General features: G+C 45.4%; 1 protein-coding gene across 2 annotated transcripts; it reads left to right on the top strand.

Moving 5' to 3' along the window:
* The first annotated feature begins 8798 nt into the window (after positions 1 to 8798).
* On the top strand, positions 8799 to 23520 carry LOC137561119 (hemoglobin subunit beta-3-like). Of its 2 annotated transcripts, none has more exons than XM_068272385.1 (4): positions 8799 to 8896; positions 10953 to 11049; positions 18235 to 18457; positions 23275 to 23520. In XM_068272385.1, the coding sequence occupies exons 2-4, from the start codon at positions 10958 to 10960 to the stop codon at positions 23395 to 23397; spliced, it is 438 nt and encodes a 145-aa protein (XP_068128486.1). In that variant the 5' UTR covers positions 8799 to 8896; positions 10953 to 10957; the 3' UTR covers positions 23398 to 23520. The 2 variants fall into 2 exon arrangements, with proteins under 2 accessions (XP_068128486.1, XP_068128479.1); XM_068272378.1 differs by having other exon boundaries at positions 10950 to 11049.
* The last annotated feature ends 354 nt before the right edge of the window (positions 23521 to 23874 follow it).

Genomic DNA, 23874 nt, shown 5'->3' with positions numbered 1-23874 from the left:
TATGTACTCTGTAATGTGCTGCAGAAGATGTCACTGCTATAGAAACACATAATAATAATATGGTAGGAAATTACACTATGACTATGGTAGGATTAGAGTGTGAGCTCCTCTGAGGACCGTCAGTGACATGACTATGTACTCTGTACAGTGCTGCAGGAGATGTCAGTGCTATATAAATACATGATAATAATATGGTAGGACAATAGACTATGACTATGGTAGGATTAGAGTGTGAGCTCCTCTGAGGACCGTCAGTGACATGCCTATGTACTCTGTAATGTGCTGCAGAAGATGTCAGTGCTATATAAATACATAATAATAATATGGTAGGACATTAGACTATGACTATGATAGGATTAGAGTGTGAGCTTCCCTGAGGACAGTCAGTGACATGACTATGTACTCTGTAATGTGCTGCAGAAGGTGTCAGTGCTATATAAATACATAATAATAATAATACCGTATAACATTAGACTATGTTGCGAACTGTGGAACAACACATTCACTGTCATATCTCCCAACTTTTTGAGATAAGAAAGAGGGACCCTTTAAGACACACCCCTGGCACACCTCTAACCACGCCCCCACCACACCCCTTGTCATGCATACCAGAAAGAATTTAGAAGCCAAAGTTTCAGGTGTATTATTCAAACCAAACTGGTCCTTTCTATCATTAAAGAAAACCTGAACTGAAAATTAAAAGTCAAAATAAGCATACACAAGTCATACTTACCTTCCGTGAAGTCTACTCCTCAGTGTCTTTCTCCTGTCCCACGTCCTGTTTGTTCACTGTGATCAATGGAATTCTCCGTCCTCCATTTTGAACAACAGAGTAACCAAGCAGCTCAGGGTGACCCACACTACTAAGAATGTATAGTGGGAAAAAAGGAACCAAAAAGACCTCCTACTAAAAAGCAAAGCATGGTGCAATTTGCCTTCTTAAAACAGAAGGAAATTTGCAATAATTCAGCTATAAGTGAACATTTGTGGTTACCCACAATGCACTACTACACATTCCTAGTAGTTTGGGTCACCCTGAGCTGCTTGGTTACTCTGTTGTACTGGTCCAAGCCCTATCTCATACAGCTGTATCAATCCCTGCCATGTACTGATGAGGACCAAAAGTTTGAAACAGGCTGTCTACATGTGGGTTTGATATGGCTGTGTAAAACTTAAAGCTATAGGCTTGCTATACACCAGCGGTTCTGGATGCTTGCTTTGCTTAAGGGGAACCTTAAAAAGAACACGAGGTGTGTTTAAAGAATGTTATCTGCATACAGAGGCTGGATCTGCCTATACAGCCCAGCCTCTGTTGCTATCCCAAACCCCACTAAGGTCCCCCTGCACTCTGCAATCCCTCATAAATCACAGCCGTGCTGTGAGGCTGTGTTTACATCGTTAGTGTCAGTCTCAGCTGCTCCCCCTCCTCCTGCATAGCTCTGGTCCCTGCCCCCATCCCTTCCCTCCAATCAGCAGGGAGGGAAGGGATGCAGGCGGGGACTGGAGTTCTGCAGGAGGCGGGGAGAGCAGCAGACTGACACTGTAGAGATAAACACAGCCAGCTCTGACAAGCTGTTTGTCAGCAGCATGGCTGTGATTTATGAGGGATTGCAGAGTGCAGGGGAACCTTAGGGGGGTTTGGGATAGCAACAGAGGCTAGGCTGTATAGGCAGATCCAGCCTCTGTATGCAGATAACATTCTTCAAACACACCTCGGGAGAAGGATATGGATGTTTCCTTTTAAACAATACCTGTTGCCTGGCAGTCCTAATGCTCTCTTTGGCTGGAGTAGTGGCTGAATCACAGACCTGAAACAAGCATGCAGCTAATCCAGTCTGACTTCAGTCAGTGCACCTGATCTGCATGCTTGTTGAGGGGCTGTGGCTAAAAGTATTAGAGACACTGGATCAGCAAGAGAGTCAGGCAACTGGTATTATTTTAAAAGGAAAAATCTGTATCCTTGTCAGTTTAGGTTCCCTTTAACAAGGGCGAAAAGGGATAATTTGCATATTTAGTAGTAGTGCATTGTGGTTAACCACAAATGTTCATTTATAACTGAATTATTGCAAATTTCCTTCTGTTTTAAGAAGGCAATTACACCAAGCTCCATTTTGAAAATGGCCATTACCCATAACAGCTTTCTGGTCAGCACACAGTTAAACTGTAACATCGCCCACTTGAGCCATAGGGAAACATGGACATTACCTGGTACATCAGTTTTCCTCTCAGAAATAACTGACAGCAACTGATATTTTACTGACAGCAACTGATATATTTCAGATCTGACAAAATATTGTCAGAAGTGGAAGGGATTATTGTCAGAAGAAAATGGTGAGCTTCTGAGAGGAACTGATGGCAAGCTAACTATGAAATGTTCATTTGAAGTTACCTCATGTGTTTATTTTAAATACTTTTACTCAGTACAGGTTCTCTTTAAAGTGAACCAGAGATGAAGCCCCCCCCATGTATTTTACCATATATATCAGTGGGGACATTAGAGAAGACACCTACCCTGCTCTCTGTTTCATTCTGCACTGCACAGCCTGCTTCTAATCAGCCCTGATAAAATCCCCAACTGAGCATTCAGTCTGGATTTGAAGTCTGGCTTTGCTCAGAAATCATAATAGCTGAGTCTGTCTTCTGTGATGTATTTTCCAAGCCCAAGCCTGCCCCCTTCTGTCTCTGCTTATCAATCATTATAGCTGAGTCATTATAGCAAAGCCAGACTGAATGCTCAGTCGGGGATTTTATCAGGGCTGTTAAGAAGCAGGCTGAGCAGTGAAGGATGAAACAGAGAGCAGGGTAGGTGTATTCTCTAATGTTCCCACTGATATATATGGTAAAATACACAAGGGTGCTTCGTCTCTGGTTCCCTTTAGTAGTTTAAAAATAAGAAATATACTGTATAAATTTAAAGGACAATTTAAAGGATAGGAATACAGTTTAGAGCCAGTTAGATGCATTTTTTTAGTAGAAAAAAATCATATTTTTTTCAGAGATCTGCATAACCCCCAACTGTCCTTTTGGAGTGACAGTCCCTCTCTGGGAGCCCTGTCCCTCTGTCCCTCTGTCCCTCTCTGGGAGCCCTGTCCCTCTGTCCCTCTCTGGGAGCCCTGTCCCTCTGTCCCTCTCTGGGAGCCCTGTCCCTCTGTCCCTCTGTCCCTCTCTGGGAGCCCTGTCCCTCTGTCCCTCTCTGGGAGCCCTGTCCCTCTGTCCCTCTGTCCCTCTCTGGGAGCCCTGTCCCTCTGTCCCTCTGTCCCTCTCTGGGAGCCCTGTCCCTCTGTCCCTCTCTGGGAGCCCTGTCCCTCTGTCCCTCTCTGGGAGCTCTGTCCCTCTGTCCCTCTCTGGGAGCCCTGTCCCTCTGTCCCTCTCTGGGAGCCCTGTCCCTCTGTCCCTCTCTGGGAGCCCTGTCCCTCTGTCCCTCTGTCCCTCTCTGGGAGCCCTGTCCCTCTCTGGGAGCCCTGTCCCTCTGTCCCTCTGTCCCTCTGTCCCTCTCTGGGAGCCCTGTCCCTCTGTCCCTCTCTGGGAGCCCTGTCCCTCTGTCCCTCTGTCCCTCTTTCAGGACTGGTGTACAGATCTGTGTAAATATATGTATTTTTCTATTGAAAATGTGTTTAATTGACTCTAAACTTTATTTCCATCCTTTAAATTGATATGTTTTTATTTTCAAATGGTAATGTAAAGGAAAATGAACCAGGATAGAGAGGACCAGTAACGTTTGAATTATAAAATAACATGTTTTTCTCATGAATTCTTTATGGTATGTATGACTAGGGGGGTGTCAAGTGTGTAATAAGGGGTGTGGCTTAAGTGTCCCTCTTTCTTATCTCAAAAAGTTGGGAGGTATGGACAGGGCCATTTTAAGTAATTGGGCCCTAGGGCAAATTTAGCCTAGGGGCCCCCCAACAGACACCACTCGACCAAAAAGCGTCATTAGAGGCCCTTTGTTGCAGCCAAATTTTCCTCCTGGGCCCCTGAGCTGGCTGCTGATCCTCCCCCAATCCCCTCCCAACTTAACAGACTCTGCAAAGTCCCTGGGGAGCAACAGTTAAGATGGGGGAGGGACACCTTGGGGGCCCCTACAGGCTCTGGGGCCCTGGGGCAATTGCCCATTTTTTTCCTGTGGTAGCTCAGGCCCTGGGTATGGATCTGTACACCAGTCCTGAAAGAGGGCCAAATGAGGGAGAAAGAGGGACAGAGAGGGACTGGGTTCCTAAAGAGCTACTGTCTTTCCAAAAAAGGTGCAGTTGGGACCAGCATTAGTTATGATCAGCATTAGTTTCTATGTCTAGTATGTCCTTATAGCAGAGGAATTGTACATGAATTGCAGCTTTCTCTAGGGACGAAGGGCTGGATTCCATTAAGTCACTTTTGCATATTTTTAGCGGCCGCATCACTGAAATGCTTCCTTCTTTCAGATCCATCAGACAACTGAGTGTTCCCAAGTGTGTGATTACAAAGGCTGATATCATACACAGATCACATCATCAGCCAGCCGTTCCTTTGCCCATACACTCGTCAGATTGGCAGCAGACAGATAAGAAATGCATCTGATGATCTATCTGATGCGTTTTTAGAACATTTTTTACCAGTATAGAATTCCAATAGATTTCAGTTTGAAATCTGTTGAAATTCGATCTGATGGCATTTTTTTGCCATCAGATTTCCATTAAGGCCAATGCAAACTGATAAGCAATCTCATCAGATCGACCTAAATTTTCCACCCTGCAAGTTCGATGGAAATCCATCGAAATCGATCGAAATCGGCCGTCGATCGGTCGATTGGCCAACCGATTTGCGATCGATCGATCGATCGATCGACCGCGATCGATCGGTCGGCCAGAAAATCGGCTGAGTGTATGGGCTGCTTTAGTCACTGTCCTCCATAGACAGGACTCTGTGAGGATGTCTCCCTCATAACTGCTGTACAGGCCAGATCAGCAAGGAACTTAATAGACACAGCGGCCTGGTACAACAGCTGCACTACAATGGCACAACAGCCTGGTACAACAGCTGCACTACAATGGCACAGCGGCCTGGTACAACAGCTGCACTACAATGACACAGCAGCCTGGTACAACAGCTGCACTACAATGGCACAACGGCCTGGTACAACAGCTGCACTACAATGGCACAACAGCCTGGTACAACAGCTGCACTACAATGGCACAGCGGCCTGGTACAACAGCTGCACTATAATGACACAGCAGCCTGGTACAACAGCTGCACTACAATGGCACAACGGCCTGGTACAACAGCTGCACTACAGTGGCACAACAGCCTGGTACAACAGCTGCACTACAATGGCACAATGGCCTGGTACAACAGCTGCACTACAATGGCACAACGGCCTGGTACAACAGCTGCACTACAATGGCACAACGGCCTGGTACAACAGCTGCACTACAATGGCACAGCGGCCTGGTACAACAGCTGCACTACAATGGCACAATGGCCTGGTACAACAGCTGCACTACAATGGCACAGCGGCCTGGTACAACAGCTGCACTACAATGACACAGCAGCCTGGTACAACAGCTGCACTACAATGGCACAACAGCCTGGTACAACAGCTGCACTACAAGGGCACAGCAGCCTGGTACAACAGCTGCACTACAAGGGCACAACAGCCTGGTTTAACAGCTGCACTACAATGGCACAACAGCCTGGTACAACAGCTGCACTACAATGGCACAGCGGCCTGGTACAACAGCTGCACTACAATGGCATAATGGCCTGGTACAACAGCTGCACTACAATGGCACAACGGCCTGGTACAACAGCTGCACTACAATGGCACAACGGCCTGGTACAACAGCGGCACTACAATGGCACAACGGCCTGGTCCAACAGCTGCACTACAATGGCACACAGCAGTCTGGTACAACAGCTGCACTACAATGGCACAACGGCCTGTTACAACAGCTGCACTACAATGGCACAACGGCCTGGTACAACAGCTGCACTACAATGGCACAACGGCCTGGTACAATAGCTGCACTACAATGGCACAACGGCCTGGTACAACAGCTGCACTACAATGGCACAGCGGCCTGGTACAACAGCTGCACTACAATGGCACAACGGCCTGGTACAACAGCTGCACTACAATGGCACAACGGCCTGGTGCAACAGCTGCACTACAATGGCACAACGGCCTGGTACAACAGCTGCACTACAATGGCACAACGGCCTGGTACAACAGCTGCACTACAATGGCACAACGGCCTGGTACAACAGCTGCACTACAATGGCACAGCGGCCTGGTACAACAGCTGCACTACAATGGCACAACAGCCTGGTACAACAGCTGCACTACAATGGCACAACGGCCTGGTACAACAGCTGCACTACAATGGCACAACGGCCTGGTACAACAGCTGCACTACAATGGCACAACAGCCTGGTACAACAGCTGCACTACAATGGCACAACGGCCTGGTACAACAGCTGCACTACAATGCCACAGTGGCCGTAGGGCAGCAAAGACAGGGGGAGCGACACAGGCATGCAGTGGCCCCGCCAGCGTACTGGCGAGCCACGCCCCCACTTGGGGCCTCATACTAAGGCCGGTTACACACTGAAAGCGTGCAGGAGAACGGCTCCTGCAGGCGTTGCGGCGTGTCGTCGGGAAACTCCGGTGCGACGCTGAGTAGCGGCGGTAGTAGTTAATTAACCCGAAGGGGAAACGGCGATTCCCGACGATAAAATGTGCCGGGACGCTTCGTACCACAACGTATCGAAACGCAGTGTCGGGTGTGAAAGGTAAAAGGAAAGTCTATGAACTTTCCTTTTACCTTGGTTAACGCAAAGTATAGACTTTGCGTTAAAACGCCAAAAGAGGGCTCTGGTGTGAAAGAGCCCTAAGGGGGGCCTTGCTCTGCTGCTGGCAGCTCCTCCCAGGTGTAGGCGTCAGGCAAAGTGGCAGGAGCCAGAAGGGTGTGCGCAGCGGCGGAGGGGAGTGGGCAGAGTGAAGTTTCAACTCACTTGCCTCGATCCCCACACGCAGCCTCTATCTTCATCTTGCCCCGGTGTCTGTCGCTATGGTAACAGCGCATCCATCTGAAAATGGCGCCTGTGAATAATGGCGCACAGTGTTGCCGCTAATCCGTTTGCCGCTTATCGCTATTTAACGTTAAAGCCTTATTGTTATTTAGCGTTAAAGCCTTATCGTTATTTAGCGTTAACACACAGAACCCTCTCTGTACCTATCCCTAACCCCTAAACCCCCCCGGTGGTGCCTAACCCTAACCACCCCCCTGGTGGTGCCTAACCCTAACCACCCCCCTGGTGGTGCCTAACCCTAACCACCCCCCTGGTGGTGCCTAACCCTAACCACCCCCCTGGTGGTGTATATTGTACTGTAACTATACCTAACCCTACTCTCACACAGAACCCTCCCTGTACCTAACCCTAACCACCCCCTTGGTGGTGCCTAACCCTAAGACCCCCCTGGTGGTGCCTAACCCTAAGACCCCCCAGTGGTGCCCAACCCTAACCTTGACAGTGTTACATTAAATCCATTCACTGCTTTGCAGTTAAATAACTTCTGCAGTTTGGCTTATGTAGGGCGCTATTGATAAATAACGTTAGTGTGTGCCACTATTGATAAATAACGTTAGTGTGTGCCACTATTGATAAATAACGTTAGTGTGTGCCACTATTGATAAATAACGTTAGTGTGTGCCGTTTTTCTTCTTTTTTCCCTGTGCGCCATTATTATGCAGTACTAACGATAAATAGCGATAAGCGTATCTTTTTAATGCGGCGCCATTTTTATGCATAGGCGCTGGGCGCCATTATTCACTGATCCCGGTAACAGCGCCCCCTGTGATGACGTAACCGCATGTCATCACAGGGGGAGCGCTTACCGATGCAGTGGACGATGGGTCAGGAACATGCAGGATCGAGGAAGGTGATTTGAAACTTCGCTCTGCCTGCTCCCCCCACCCTCTGCTGGAGACACCTACCTATCTAACCTATACTGGGGGCTTTTACCTAACCTATACTGAGGGGCACCTACCTATCTGACCTATACTGTGTGCACCTACCTATCTAATCTATACTGAGGGGTACCTACTTATCTAACCTATACTGAGGGGTACCTAACTATCTAACCTATACTGGGGACATCTACCTATCTATCCTATACTGAGAGGTACCTACCTATCTAACCTATACTGCGTACACTTACTTATCTAATCTATACTGGGGGTATCTACCTATCTAACCTATACTGCGGGCACCTACCTATCTAAACTATACAGTGGGCACCTACCTATCTCATCTATACTGCAGGCAACTCTACGGGCTACATATACTGGGAGGGAGTTAAATTAATTGGCTTACCCCTAAATTGGCCCTAGACTACGATACATACACCACACTACATGATATAGACATATGACTATGGTAGGGACTAGATTGTGAGCCCCTCTGAGGGACAGTTAGTGACAAGACAATATACACTGTACAGCACTGCGTAATATGCCGGCGCTATATAAATACTTAAAATAAGTAAACCCCACATCATGTTTTGATTACGCCCATTTTTTTCCTTTCATGGAGGGGGGCGGGCCTCAAGTTATGGACTGCTTGGGGCCACCAAAACCTTAGCTGCACCCCTGCAGGCATGATTGCTGCTTACCAGGATGTAAATAGTGGCATACTCAGCTAACATTTCTCCTCCACCCAGCTCTGCCCTCCCTGCTCTTGTGTGCTCTATTCCCTCACTAAGCAAACTTTAGTATCTGCTATATAATCCTCAGTGCTGCCTGCATCCCTGACTGTTCACCTGCCTGCCCTGGTGGTACCTGTCCTGTTCTCTGCCTCCTCCAGCAGCCTGATCATCACACAGCCACACAGCTCACAGCCAGACTACAGGACGCTGCAGCAGGTACGTGTACCATGGGGATTGTGAGCTGTCTTCTGCTGATCTCCACTCTCCTCCTGTGTGCAGGGGCGTAACAATAGACCCTGCAAGGGATGCAGCTACAGGGGGGCCCAGAAGCAGCAGGGGACCCCATGGGGGAGGGAGAAGTTTATTTTCCTTGTTCTGAGACACTGACAACTAAGGGGACGGAGACAAAAAGCTTTCTGCTCTCTGCACAATTGTTCTAATTACTACCTCTGCTCAGCCACTGATAAGAAATCATACAAAGTTTTGCAGACAATGATTTGTAGACAGCCCCTATTCAGTGTGCAGCAGGGTCTTGTGTGCAGTGCCGCTCCCCCAACCTCTCCACCCCCTCCCCAAGTGCTCTGTGCTGTAGTGATGCTGGACGAGTCTGCAGAGCCAGTTCTGCTCTATCAGAGATGGACAGAGTGAGTGTGATAAGCTGAGGCTGGGAGCGCACTCGCCTGTCGGTTTTTTCTATGCATTTTCCGCGTGAACGCGCGCAAACGTTTGTTATAGCGCACGTAATGTTTTATGCGCAGAATAGCGCGGCCAAGCTATGAGTTAGCACGGCTTTGTGAATCAACCCCATGTGTGAGAGAGGGGGAGAGAGGAGGGGGCCCCATCCAAAGATTTGCAGGGCGGCCCAGTGATTTCTAGTTACGCCCCTGCCTCAGGGGCATAGCAATAGGGGGTGCAGAGGTTGCGACAGCATCGGGGCCCTTGGGCCAGAGGGGCCCTCCCTCAATTGCAGTATTAGCTCTCTATTGGTCCTGTGCTCATAATAGTCACCTCTATAGATACTTTGAATAGTGGTAATTATTAACACACTGCTCCCCATCCCCTTCTTGCACCTCTGACACTGTAGTTGCCATTGGCAGGGATTGCTATGTATAGAGTGCTTGGGGGTAATCAGTAACAAGCTGCTCCCCATCCCCTTCTTGCACCTCAGACCCTGTAGTTGCCATTGGCAGGGATTGCTATGTATAGAGTGCTTGGGGGTAATCAGTAACAAGCTGCTCCCCATCCCCTTCTTGCACCTCTGACACTGTAGCTGCCATTGGCAGGGATTGCTATGTATAGAGTGCTTGGGGGTAATCAGTAACAAGCTGTTCCCCATCCCCTTCTTGCACCTCTGACACTGTAGTTGCCATTGGCAGGGATTGCTATGTATAGAGTGCTTGGGGGTAATCAGTAACAAGCTGTTTCCCATCCCCTTCTTGCACCTCTTGTAGTTGCCATTGGCAGGGATTGCTATGTATAGAGTGCTTGGGGGTAATCAGTAACAAGCTGTTCCCCATCCCCTTCTTGCACCTCTGACACTGTAGTTGCCATTGGCAGGGATTGCTATGTATAGAGTGCTTGGGGGTAATCAGTAACAAGCTGTTCCCCATCCCCTTCTTGCACCTCTGACACTGTAGTTGCCATTGGCAGGGATTGCTATGTATAGAGTGCTTGGGGGTAATCAGTAACAAGCTGTTCCCCATCCCCTTCTTGCACCTCTGACACTGTAGTTGCCATTGGCAGGGATTGCTATGTATAGAGTGCTTGGGGGTAATCAGTAACAAGCTGTTCCCCATCCCCTTATTGCACCTCTGACACTGTAGTTGCCATTGGCAGGGATTGCTATGTATAGAGTGCTTGGGGGTAATCAGTAACAAGCTGTTCCCCATCCCCTTCTTGCACCTCTGACACTGTAGTTGCCATTGGCAGGGATTGCTATGTATAGAGTGCTTGGGGGTAATCAGTAACAAGCTGTTCCCCATCCCCTTCTTGCACCTCTGACACTGTAGTTGCCATTGGCAGGGATTGCTATGTATAGAGTGCTTGGGGGTAATCAGTAACAAGCTGTTCCCCATCCCCTTATTGCACCTCTGACACTGTAGTTGCCATTGGCAGGTTTTGGTGCACCGTATTAGTTTTTATGTATAGAGTGCTTGGGGGGCCCCATTGTAAAACTTGCATCAGGGCCCCCAGCTCCTTAGATACGCCACTGTCTAGACACACAGCCCACAATCCAAGCCTATAACTGGTAACACTCATCTCCCACCAGCAGAAACAATGGTTCAGTGGACTGCCGAAGAAAGAGCCGCCATTTCTTCCTCATGGGCCAAGGTTGACCAGGACAACGATGGTCACAGCATGCTGCAAAGGTACGTCCTACAAGAGATTTTCTATAAAGTTTGTAATGTAGTAATAACTTTAACCAGGGCAGGATTTACCATAAGGCAGTATAGGCTCGTGCCTACAGGCGCCTGATGATGGAAAGGCGGCTCCCTCCCCTCCCCGAGTGCCTCCCTCCCTCCTCCCCTATGCAGAATCTTGAGCAGAGTGTAAATGAGAGGTTACTTACCCGGGTCTCGTCATTCCACAGACCAGATCTACCTTCAGTTGGGGGCACCGCTAGCTACCTAATACTTGGGGGCACCAGTACTACCTATGACAGGCAAGTAAGTAGCCAGCCAGTACATTTGTAGGTTTAGGGAGGGTGAAGTCTAGGGTGCCAGAACATCGATCTGTGCCTATAGGCTCCTGTGACGTAAAATTGGGCCTGACTTTTACTGTATTTTATTTCAAAAGGCATATGTAATGAAAAGCGGAGATGCCGCCGCATGGACAAGCGGCATGGCGGCTATCTCCGCGTCCCAGCCGGTGACTTCTGCCGCGCAGCAGCATGGGGCTGTCTTGCCTGGTCCTTCTAGTGCACACAGATGGAGATCTACGCGCGCGCCAGGCGACAGGACCTTCATGCTGCTAAAAGGGGAGTCAGCTGATCATGCCGATCAGCTGACTCCAGCTACGATCCGGATTGGCTGAGTGTCTGGGGCAGCACTGGTGAGCGCTGTTAGTATATATAGGACTTGCTGGTCACTTGCAAGTTGTCTGCTGTTGCGAACATATACGTGTGAGCGCTCAGACCTGAGTCAGATCCCACAGTGTGTTAGAACCAGCCGGAGCTGGGAATTCACACTGAGTCAGAATCCTTTGATCGCTTTAAAGTTATATTGCTTGCTACTGTTTATTTGTTAGACTAGTTCCCAGGTGTTGAGACCAAGGACCTCACACCTAAGACTAGGAGTTTGCTATATTGTTATTATCATCTGTTAGACTAGTTCCCAGGTGTTGAGACCAAGGACCTCACACCTAAGACTAGGAGATTGCTATATTGTTATCATCTGTCAGACTAGTTCCCAGGTGTTGAGACCAAGGACCTCACACCTAAGACTAGGAGTTTGCTATATTGTTATTATCATCTGTTAGACTAGATACCAGGTGTTGAGACCAAGGAGGACCTCACACCTAAGACTAGGATTGTGAGATATTACTGTCTACCCGTTATGACCTTTGGCTTTCCTGATTACTCTCCTGTTCTCTGATTTGTTACTTCTGCCCAACTGACTACCTGTTGCAAACCTTGCCTGTACCTGGATACCGAATCAGCCTTCCGCTTCTGTACTTTGTCTGTCCGTGTGTTGCCGACCTGGCTTGTCTGACTTTCCTGTCTGTCACCTAGCCCTTGGGTGAAACAGCCTTACTGTACTCCTGTGACACCTGCTCTTCAGGTGGTTACTAGCTGCTATATCTGGCCTATGGTCACCAGCTCCTCTGGAAAGTATCGTGCAGCACAGCTAGTGGGCCTCTACCTCTCTAAGGTCCACTGGCTGCAGTACAGTCTGATTCCCTGCCTCTCTGGGAATCCTTGGCTGCAGTACAGTCTGATTCCCTGCTCCTCAGGGAATCCCCAGCTGCAGTCCTATCCTCACTACTTCACTCCAGACAGTGGTCCCTGCCCCTCAGGTACTCACTGGCTGCAGTACAGTCAGATTCCCTGTACCTCAGGGAATCCTTGGCTGCAGTAGTGTCTGTATCTCCCGTTTCTCGGGAGATAACCTCTCCTATTACTGTTGCACAAAACACTATATCACATTGGGTGTCCTGTGTCTAGCTATACTGGTATTATTGGTGATTCTGCAGATCACCACATAATCTGGTATAGCATCTGCATTATTGGTGATACTGCAGATCACCAATAATCAGAAAAATCTGTGTTGCTGACACCAATCGTTACAGCATAGTTCCCAACGGTCCCTCTTTCGGAGGAACAGTCCCTCATTGGGAGCCCTGTCCCTCTTTCCTCCTCATTTTTCCTTCTTTCAGTACTTTGTCCCTCTCTCTATGTAAATATATGTATTTCTCTACTAAAAAATGTGCTTGATTGACTCTAAACTTTATTCCCATCCTTTAAATTAATATATATTACAAATTTTAAAATGTTAATATGAAGGAAAATGAACCAGGATAGAAAGGACCAGTGTGCTTTGTATTATAAAACAACATATTTTTCTTATGAATTCTTTACGGTGTCCGTGACTAGGGGGGAAGCGGGAAAAAAGGGCGCAGGCCGCTAGTGAACAAAAAGGGCGCCGCCATTCACTCTCATAATAAATAACGTTTAATGGGCGCCGAGCAGGAAAAAAGGGCGCAGGACATAAATAACGTTTACAAACGGCGCCAGGAGATTTTTAATGATTTACAAGTGTGCTTGTGGTGATTTACGTTTATAAAAATGCACCCGTGCCGAATAACGTTTATAAAAATACTAAACATATTAATCTTATTTAACTAATTAAAACATTATTTAAAGTTTTATCCCTTACTGTTTGTATAACATTATTATTCACAAAATAAAGCGATCAGTACGTAACGTAAATTGCAAAATATTTTTTGCATCCACAATTAGTAAAACATTATTATCCACATAATAAAGGGGAGTCTTAGGTTTAGGCACCACCAGAGGGGTCTTAGGTTTAGGCACCAATAGGGGGGTCTTAGGTTTAGGCACCAACAGGGGGGTCTTAGGTTTAGGCACCAACAGGGGGGTCTTAGGTTTAGGCACCAACAGGGGGGTCTTAGGTTTAGGCACCAACAGGGGGGTCTTAGGTTTAGGCACCAACAGGGGGGTCTTAGGTTTAGGCACCAACAGGGGGGTCTAGGGGTTAGGGGTAGGTACAGGGAGGGTTCTGTGTAAGAGTAGGCTTAGGTATAGTTTTAGTAATAATTACTAATGTTTTACAACACTTATTACGAATGTAGTTATATTTATATCATCGTTATAAAGAATATTTACAGATTTTATTATAAGAACAAACCGTAAATGAAGGTTATTCACAATAATATAGAATTATAACAATTAAACATATATTATTGTTTTTTTAATAAACGTAATTATAAGTTTAACTTTAGAAACAGGGAAGATTAACGTTTTCACAATTTCCGATTTCATAAACATTACTAGCTGATTGCCCGGCGTTGCCCGGGTATGTATTTGGCTGGTGTTGGCTCCACATACTTTTTCTAGCCCTAACACACAATTACTCAATGACCAAGTTTGTGAGCTTTGCGGTCTTTGGTATCAATAATTTGCATTGAAAGGAAAAAAAACTGAGGGGCTGTTTGTGGGTCCACCCCCTTTTCTGAATTTGAACCCCAGTCACCCAAAAACCAACTGTACCAGGTTTGAGGCTTGTACCATTAACAGTGCAAGAATGGCAATTAAATATTCCCCTTGAAAAGCAATAGGTGAAGTTTGATTCACTTTTGTAGGCTCCACCCACTTTTCTGAATATTAATCCCAGTCACCCAGTGACCAACTGTGCAAAGTTTAAGAACCCTACCATTAACAGTGTAAGAATGGCTGCAGTTTACATTTTCCCAGTGAAATTTGTATTTGTCTCCACCCACTGATTGCCCGGCGTTGCCCGGGAATGTATTTGACTGGTGTTGGCTCCACCCACTTTCTAACCCTAATGCACAAACACTCAATGACCAAGTTTGTGAGCTTTGGGGTCCTTGGCATCAATAATTTGTATATTCCAATAGAAATTAAACAAATCAGATTGACTGTTTGTGGCTTCACCCCCTCTCCAGCATTTGAACCCCAGTCACCCAATGATCAACTGTAGCAGGTTTGAAGCATCTGCTATTAACAGTGGAAAAATGGCAGCAATTGAAATATTCCACTTGAAAATCAACAGGTGAATTTTGATTGGCTATTATAGGCTCCACCCACTTCCCTGAATATTAATCTGGGCAAAGTTTGGGAACCCTGCCATAAACAGTGTAAAAATGGCTGCAGTTTACATTTTCCCAGTGAAATTTGTTTTGGGCTCCACCCACTTTTTGTAACCTGGACACACAGTTACTCAATGACCAAGTTTTTGAGCTTTCAGGTTCCTGGCATCAAAAATGTGTGAATGGAAGCAGTTTATCCACCAAGGAAATCTGATTGGCTGTTTGTGGCCCCGCCCCTTTAGTGAATTTGAACCCCAGTCACCCAATGACCGACTGTAGCAAGTTTGAAGCCTCTGCCATTAAAAGTGTAAGAATAGCAGCAGTTTAAATATTCCCCTTGAAAATCAATAGGTGAATTTTGATTGGCTTTTGTAGGCTCCACCCACTTTCTTGAATCTTAATCGCATTCACCCAGTGACCAACTGTGGCAAGTTTGAGAACCCTGCGATTAACAGTCTAAGAATGGCTGCAGTTTACATATTCCCATTTAAAATGAATGGCTGAAATTTGATTGGCTGTTTTATGCTCCGCCCACTTTTCCTGGATTTGTAACCTTGGTCACTAAGTAACCAACTGTGCCAAGTGTGGGGACTCTGGCTTGATTACTGTGAGAATGGCAGCCTTTTATATTTTTTCCATTGACTTGAATGGGTGAAATCTGATTTGCTGTTTGTAGCTCCGCCCAGGTGTGCAGGGGGGCCGCGAGACCCTCAGAACATATCATCCCAGGTAGTAAGGGATCTGTATACCCAGTTTCGTTCAAATCGGTCAAGCCGTTTTCGCATGATCGCGGCACACACACACACACACACACACACACACACACACACACACACACACACACACACACACGCACGCACACACGCACGCACGCACGCACGCACACACACACACACACACACACACACGATTTTATATATATAGATTTAATGATTTATAATTTTGTTAAACATTATTTGTAAACGAAATATAGCACACTATTTTTATAAACCCTATTAATGATTAATTATTATTTAGAGTTTACACCCCGCGCCCTTTTTGTCCGGGCGCCCTTTTTGTACGTACGCGACTAGGGTTGTGATGGGGGCGTGATCAGGGGTGTGGCAGGAGCCTAAGTGTCCCCTTTTCTCATCTCAAAAAGTTGGGAGGTATGCTAAAGGCACTATTTTAAGTGGAACTTTACCGATAGTAGTAGGGGAAAACAAATCAAGACTTAAAGAGAAACTCCAACCTAGAATTGAACTTTATCCCAATCAGTAGCTGATACCCCCTTTTACATGAGAAATATAATGCTTTTCACAAACAGACCATCAGGGGGCGCTGTATGAATTATATTGTGGTGAAACCCCTCTCACAAGAAGCTCTGGGACCGCGGTACTTTTGGCAGTTTGTTACAATGTAACAAGGTTCACAGACAGGAAATAGCTGTTTACAGCTGTCTCTAACAGCCAGAACAGCTAGGAGCAGCTACATAACCTGCCCACAGTAAAAATGTCACCATGTGATAAATGTCAGAATGTAAATCGGGGAGAGGAAAGATTTTACAATGAGCAAACACTGACTAAATCATTTATACATAATTATTGTAAAAATGAAGCACTTTTTTACTACATTATTTTCACTGGAGTTCCTCTTTAACAATCCGAAACAGTCTGTATGCATGTTGGATTATTATGGCTCTGTACAAATTAACAAGCTGACACATCATTGCATTCCAGCAGATCTGGAGGTGTGTTTAGCTTCTAAGGGTAACAATGGTTAATTTGCATATTTTCAGCAGTGGTGCCTGGGAGACATCTCGAGCTCACTCCAACCTGAATTATCGCAAATTCTTTCTGTTTTAAGAAAGCAAACTTTTGTTTTTAAAGGGGTTCTTTCACGAAAAAAGTAGGCAGTTAAAAAATGTGACAGATGACAGGTTTTGGGCCAGTCCATCTTTTTAAGGGGGATTCTTAGGGTTTTCTTTGTTTTCAACAGCATTTCCTGAACAACAGTTGCAAAGTCTAACTGACAAAATAGTGTGCAAGTGAGTAGGGAGGCTGGCTGGTATCTTACTATGTTGGCAGTTAAACTGCTGTTCAGGAAATGCTGTTGAAAACAAAGAAAGCCTTGAGAATCCCCCTTAAAAAGATGGACTGGCCCAAAATCTGTCATCTGTCACATTTTTTAACGGCCTACTTTTTTCGCGAAAGAACCCCTTTAATAACTCTTCTGAGCTGTTTTACAGTTATCACCATGGTGATATAATTGTGATAACTGTAAAACAGCTCAGAAGAGTTATTAAAGACAGGAGTTAAGCTTAGTGAATTGAGGCCATTGCAAAGTGAGAAGTTACAAAACAGAAGACAGATCAAGATATTATTGATATTCGCCATGGTTATCCACCGTGAGCCTGCAGGTTGCCACTGTTTTATATATATATATATATATATATATTATACAGTATATACGGAGGGAGTTACTGCTTGGGGGACAGTTGTTAACAGCCACTATTTCCCACAATGCAAAAGGCTTTGACATCACACTGTGGGCAGGGTTTCGCCACAATATCTGCCACACAGACGTCCCTAATGATCTAAAGGGAGTATTGACTACTGATTGGGATAAAGTTGAACAGTGCGTTAAAGTTCTTCTTTACTGTTTGCGTGTATCCCAGTAACTAGATCCCTATAGACTTTCATTATGTGCGTTTTTGAAAAATATACAACAAAACCAGTGTTTTAAAAAATGCAAGTTATAAAACGCATACAAAACGCATATGCGTTTTTTAATTGCGTTTTTTGGTGCGGCCCATTTACTACCAGTACAGGGGAAAACGCTGCATTTTCCGCAATGCATTTCTTCTAAGTGTGTTCCCAGCCGTACAGATCTGTGTAAATATATGTATTTTTCTACTGAAAACTGTGTTTAGTAGACTCTTAACTTATTCCCAGCAATTAAATTGATGTATTTCTTATTTTTAAATGTTAAAATGAAGAAAAACTACTGATGATAGAAAGGATCAGTGAGGTTTTAATGATAAAACTACATCTTTTGGTTCAGAATTCTTTGTGGTATACATGGGTGTGGTGAGGGGTGTGGTGGAGGCGTGGTTAGAGGTGTGGCAGGGGTGTGTCTTGAATTGTCCCTCTTACTTATCTCAAAAAGTTGGGAGGTATGCTTATAATTAATTTGGATAGAGATAACTGTAGTTGAGAAAAGGGACATAACAAGGACCTAATTGAACTATTTATACCCGCCGTCATAGTTTAGTTTTATTTCATTAGGGTGTTTCTTACCTATCCCTGGACCCAGAGGTACTTCGGCGGCTTTGGGGATCTGTCCAGTCCTGTCGCCATCGCTGGTAATGCCAAGGTCCACGCTCACGGCAAGAAGGTCCTCTCTGCCATCAACAAAGCTGTTCACAACCCGGACGACATGAAAGAGACCCTGGCTGCCCTGAGCCAGCTGCCCGCCCAGGAACTCTATGGGAATCCGGAGGATTTCAAGGTATAGAGATAACTACAAGGGAATGTTTTACTGTCTAACTAGAGGAGTAGCGATATCTGTTACATACACTGTGGCTGCGCGCCGATGGTGCACTCAAGCAGGAGGGAGGGGGGGGGGCATGCGAATGGGGTATACAAGTTGTCATAGCCTAGATATGCCTGCTTAGGTTGGGGAAGAGGGCATCACACCTTTGCTATAACGCCCACAATGTCTAGGTACATTACTCTCTCTAAGGGCTTGTTTACACTAAGGGCGTTTTCGCCTTCTTTTAAGTGCCAGCGATTTTCAAAATCGCCCTAAAAGCGCTTGTGCAATGATTCCCTATGAGAGTGTTCATATCTGAGCGGTTCAATTCCGATCCGCTCACTAAAGCGCTGCCTGTACCATTTATTTGAAAATCGCGAAGTGATTGAAAAATCGCTTTGTATATCGATTTACCCAGTGCTTTTAAGAATAAATACATTGTAATAATAAATACATTTCCGGGTGAAAGAGGTCACTTCTTGACCGACGTCAGGAAGTGAAAAAATGAATCGCTCTACAAAAGCGCTTCGAAGAGCGCTTTATACAAAATCGAAGCGCGCAGGTAAGCGCCCCGGGATGGGGAAAAAGTCACGCAGAAAAAAAAATCAAAGACCGCTGGCGTCAGCGGTTTCAAATTTAGATCAGATGTGGACAAAGCGTAAAAGTGGCCACGCAGCATACAAAAAAAATCAGATTTTATGGCAGTTCGGTAAAACTGATGCACCGAAAAACCGAGAGCTTTTTTTTTTTTTAATTCAAATTTTATTGAATTTCTTATTTTGTTCTTTAATAAAAACTCGATGGAGAGTAGCAAAAATTTCTGTACAATATTGCTGAAGATTAACCACTTGAGGACCACAGTCTTTCTACCCAGAGCCTTTTTCTCCATTCAGACCACTGCAGCTTTCACGGTTTATTGCTCGGTCATACAACCTACCAGCTAAATGAATTTTTCCTCCTTTTCTTGTCACTAATACGGCTTTCCTTTGGTGCTATTTGATTGCTGCTGCGATTTTTAGTTTTTATTAACTTTCTGTGATAAAATTTGTCAAATAAATATAATCAAATAAAGTAAAATTTCTGTATACTTTTTTGTCCAAATTTATTCTGCTACATGTCTTTGATATAAAAAAAAACTCATTCAGTGTATATTTATTGGTTTGGGTAAAAGTTATAGCATTTACAAACTATGGTGCCAAAACTGAATTTTCCCATTTTGGAGCATCTGACTTTTCTGAGCACCTGTCATGTTTCATGAGGGGCTAGAATTCCAGGATAGTATAATTACCCCCCCCCCCCCCCCTCCCCCCAAATGACCCCATTTTGGAAAGAAGACATCCCAAAGTATTCACTAAGAGGCATGGTGAGTTCATAGAAGATTTTATTTTTTGTCACAAGTTAGCGGAAAATGACACTTTGTGACAAAAAAAAGTTTCCATTTCTGCTAACTTGTGACAAAAAAAAAATGAAATCTGCCACGGACTCACCATGCCCCTCTCTGACTACTTTGGGGTATCTACTTTCCAAAATGGGGTCATTTGTGGGGTGTGTTTACTGTCCTGGCATTTTGGTGGGTGCTAAATTGTAAGCACCCCTGTAAAGCCTAAAGGTGATCATAGGACTTTGGACCCCTTAGCACAGTTAGGCTCAAAAAAAGTGCCACACATGTGGTACCGCCGTACTCGGGAGAAGTAGTATAATGTGTTTTGGGGTGTATTTTTACACATAGAAATGCTGGGTTGGAGAAATATCTCTGTAAATGAGTTTTTTTTTTCTTTTTACACACAATTTCTCCCACCCAGCATGGGTATGTGTAAAAATACACCCCAAAACACATTATACTACTTCTCCGGAGTATGGCGATACCACATGTGACACTTTTTTGCAGCCTAGGTGCGCTAAGGGGCCCAACGTCCTATGAGTACCTTTAGGATTTCACAGGTCATTTTGAGGTATTTGGTTTCTAGACTACTCCTCATGGTTTAGGCCAGACTATACGCGCTGCCGTGCGCATTTTGGCAGCGCGTATAGTGTGCGACACGCAAGAACGGTAGAAGGACATAGACAGCCCTTCTACCGTTCCCATCATATGCGATGCGTGGCAGCGCGATTGCGCTATCGTGTACTGCACGCATTTTTGTGAATCGCAGCGCAGATCCCATTCATTGTAATAAATGGGATCTGCAGCGCAGCGCATAGGCGCGCAGATGGCGTGCGATTGGACGCGTTGCGTTCCGATCGCACAGCCATCTGCGCTAAATGATGTGAACGAGGCCTTAGGGTCCCTAAAATGCCAGGGCAGTATAGGAACCCCACAAGTGGCCCTATTTTAGAAAGGAGACACCCCAAGGTATTCCGTTAGGAGTATGGTGAGTTCATAGAAGATTTTAATTTTTGTCAGTTGTCCTTTAATAATAATAATAAAATGTTTGGTTAAGCAAAGCTAAAATACTGTAAATACAAACAGCAAATGAGGTGGAGCTGCAGTATTTGGCCTGGACACAAATAGAGACAGTTTACACCCAACATAAAAGAGCAACTGTAGTCAAAATAACAATGAATAAAAAAAAAAAAAATTTGTATTTTTTTACAAGATTAATTTATAAATTATTTAGTCATTGTTTGCCGATTGTAAAATCTTTCCTTTCTCTGATACATTTTGAAATTTATCACAGGTGGGGACATCTCTAGTCCTGTCAGATGTATCTCTGCGGAATGTTTTTTTTTTCTGAGAGCTCTGTAGCCAGTGCCACTGATACCTGGTCTTCCAGAATCTGTGAAAATGCCAATATTCTTTTTGCATTAACATAGTTTTGGACCTGTGTCAGGGATGCAGCGAAAAACGTCACTTCTGTTGCGAAGCGCCGTAAAAATGCCACACTGCCCCTGTGTGAAAGGGCCCTGAGTGGGAGTGAAGGGCGGGGCAACATACCAATGTACAGCAATATATAGGTATAGGAAGTCTTTCTGCTGCTGAAACTTGGATATTTAAAGAGACACTGAAGTGAACAAAAATTGCTATTTTTACCTTCTAGTTCGCTACAGTACTCTCATTAGATGTAAACCGCCGCATCCCCGCCGCAAAACGAGGGCTTTAGACTCCCCAAATCTCCAGGGGCAATCCTGCTGGCGCTTCCTCAGAGGCAGAGCTTTCTGCTGTAGCTCTGCCTCTACTGATGTCAATCGCCGCATATCGCTGCCTCTCCCCGTCCCTCTCACTCTTCCTTCACTGAGAGGGGCAGGGAGAGGCGGAGATCCGCACGGCGATTGATGTCAGGAGAGGCAGAGCTGCAGCTGAAAGCTCTGCCTCTGAGGAAGCGCCAGCCGGATTGCCCCCCGGGGATTTGGGGGGTCTAAAGCCCTCGTTTTGCGGCGGGGATGCGGCGGTTTACATCTAATGAGACTACTGAAGCGAACTAGCAGGTAAAAACAGCAATTTTTGTTCGCTTCAGAGTCTCTTTAAAGGAATGCTGTCGATTAACACAACTTTTTTTTATGCTATATGTTAGGGCACGTATTACCACAAGTACTAGGAGCAGTTTCCTTCCTCACACAGCTCTGCCTCTCTGCTGTAAAATCCTCCATCAGTTATAGATACAAAAGTGCCGGGCTCTTAGAGGGCTAGACCATGTTACTGCACAGGGGGTTGCTATCAACTCCTCAGTGTATAGTTTAATAATCACCTTGCTGAAAGAATGTTATGCTGGGTACACACGTTGCATTTTTACATTCGACAGATGCATTCGATTGATAATTTCCATCATGTCCGAGATTACTTTCAATCGTTTTATCGTTTTACCGCTCGATTTGTCATAGAAGTGAATGGAAATTGATAAGAAAACATAAAAGAATAGAGTGGGAAATCGAGAGGAAAAAAAAGAATCGAAAATCGATCGAATGGAAAATGGACCCGAAAAAATGCATTGGGCCTGATTCACAAAGCGGTGATAACTCAGTTATCACACCTAAAAGACTTTAGGCGTGATAACCTTTGCACTGCTGAGTTAGCACCGTTTTGTGCTCTTTATCACGCAGTGCCCATAGGGTTTAATGGGCGAATCGCGCGCACTGCACCGTGCGCCGCGCGATTGCGTGCGCAAAACTTTGCGCGCGGGAATTTCACGCGAGTTTCATTTTATCACGCCTAAACTGAGTTTAGGCGTGATAAAGGGCTTTTCACAGGCGTGCAAACACTTTGCACCGCTTTGTGAATCAGGCCCATTGTGTGTACCCAGCATTATTCAGATGGTGGTAAAGGGTTAAAGTTTCCAGCAATGTGTGTTTATAATCTTTGCTTCTCTGACTGATATAGATCCTGATAATGCCTTTGTAAACAGTGTCTCTCCCTCTCATAGCAGCCTACAAAGTAGATGCAGCCTGGAGTGTAACTTCACAAGCCAGTCAGTTAGTCAGGAGTAGTGTGTATACACTACCCGACTGCTAGTTATATTTCAGCAATATTACAGCTCATCTAGTTAGCTGTTACTTCCTCATGTCTCCTGCATGCTGTGACACAGTGAGGTATATTTGTGAGCTGTGTGAGGAATGAAGGGGGATTTTTAAGCAGGGAGAGAGGGAGAGAGAAGTGGATGAATAAATAAAGTGCCCCTAGCACTAGTGGTAATGTGTACCCCAATATAGAGTATTAAAAAATATTTTTAATTAGTGGTTCCTTTAACATAAAATTGTGTATCCTGAATAATTGACTGCATTCTACTATGTGTCACAGTGGCTTATAGTTGATGCACTTATCTGCTTGCCTAATTAGTCATTTCTGTCTTTTCTGTCTGCAGCACCTGTGTGAGTCTTTGGTGATCCTTCTGGCCGCTAGGTTGGGAGCTGAGTTCACCCCTCAGGTCCAGTCCGCCTGGGAGAAGTTTGTTAATGTCCTGGTGGCAGCTCTGACCCACGGCTAATATTAAAGTGGAGCTGAACTCTTGCACAAGACAGAAGGAAAACAGAAAGAAATGCACCCTGTATGTATCCAGAGAGTTTAGCCTGTCTAATTCCCCTTCATCTGTGACTAATCTTAAAGTGAACCAGAGACGAAGCATCCTTATGTATTTTACCATATATATCAGTGGGAACATTAGAGAAAACACCTACCCTGCTCTCTATTTCATCCTTCACTGCTCAGCCTGCTTCTAATCAGTCCTGATAAAATCTCCGACTGAGCATTCAGTCTGGCTTTTATCAGGAATCATTATAGCTGAGTCTGTCTTCTGTGCTGTCTTTTCAAGCCCTAGCCTGCCCCCTTGTTGCTCTGCTCAGGAATCATTATAGCTGAGTCATTATAGCAAAGCCAGACTGAATGCTCAGTCGGGGATTTTATCGGGGCTGTTAAGAAGCAATCTGAACAGTAAATAATGAAACAGAGAGTAGGGTAGGGGGTT

The sequence above is a fragment of the Hyperolius riggenbachi genome, chromosome 1, assembly GCF_040937935.1.
Source record: "Hyperolius riggenbachi isolate aHypRig1 chromosome 1, aHypRig1.pri, whole genome shotgun sequence".
NCBI lineage: Eukaryota > Metazoa > Chordata > Amphibia > Anura > Hyperoliidae > Hyperolius > Hyperolius riggenbachi.
Note: the sequence above shows the minus strand (reverse complement) of the source record. Positions and strands in the feature narration are given on the sequence as shown.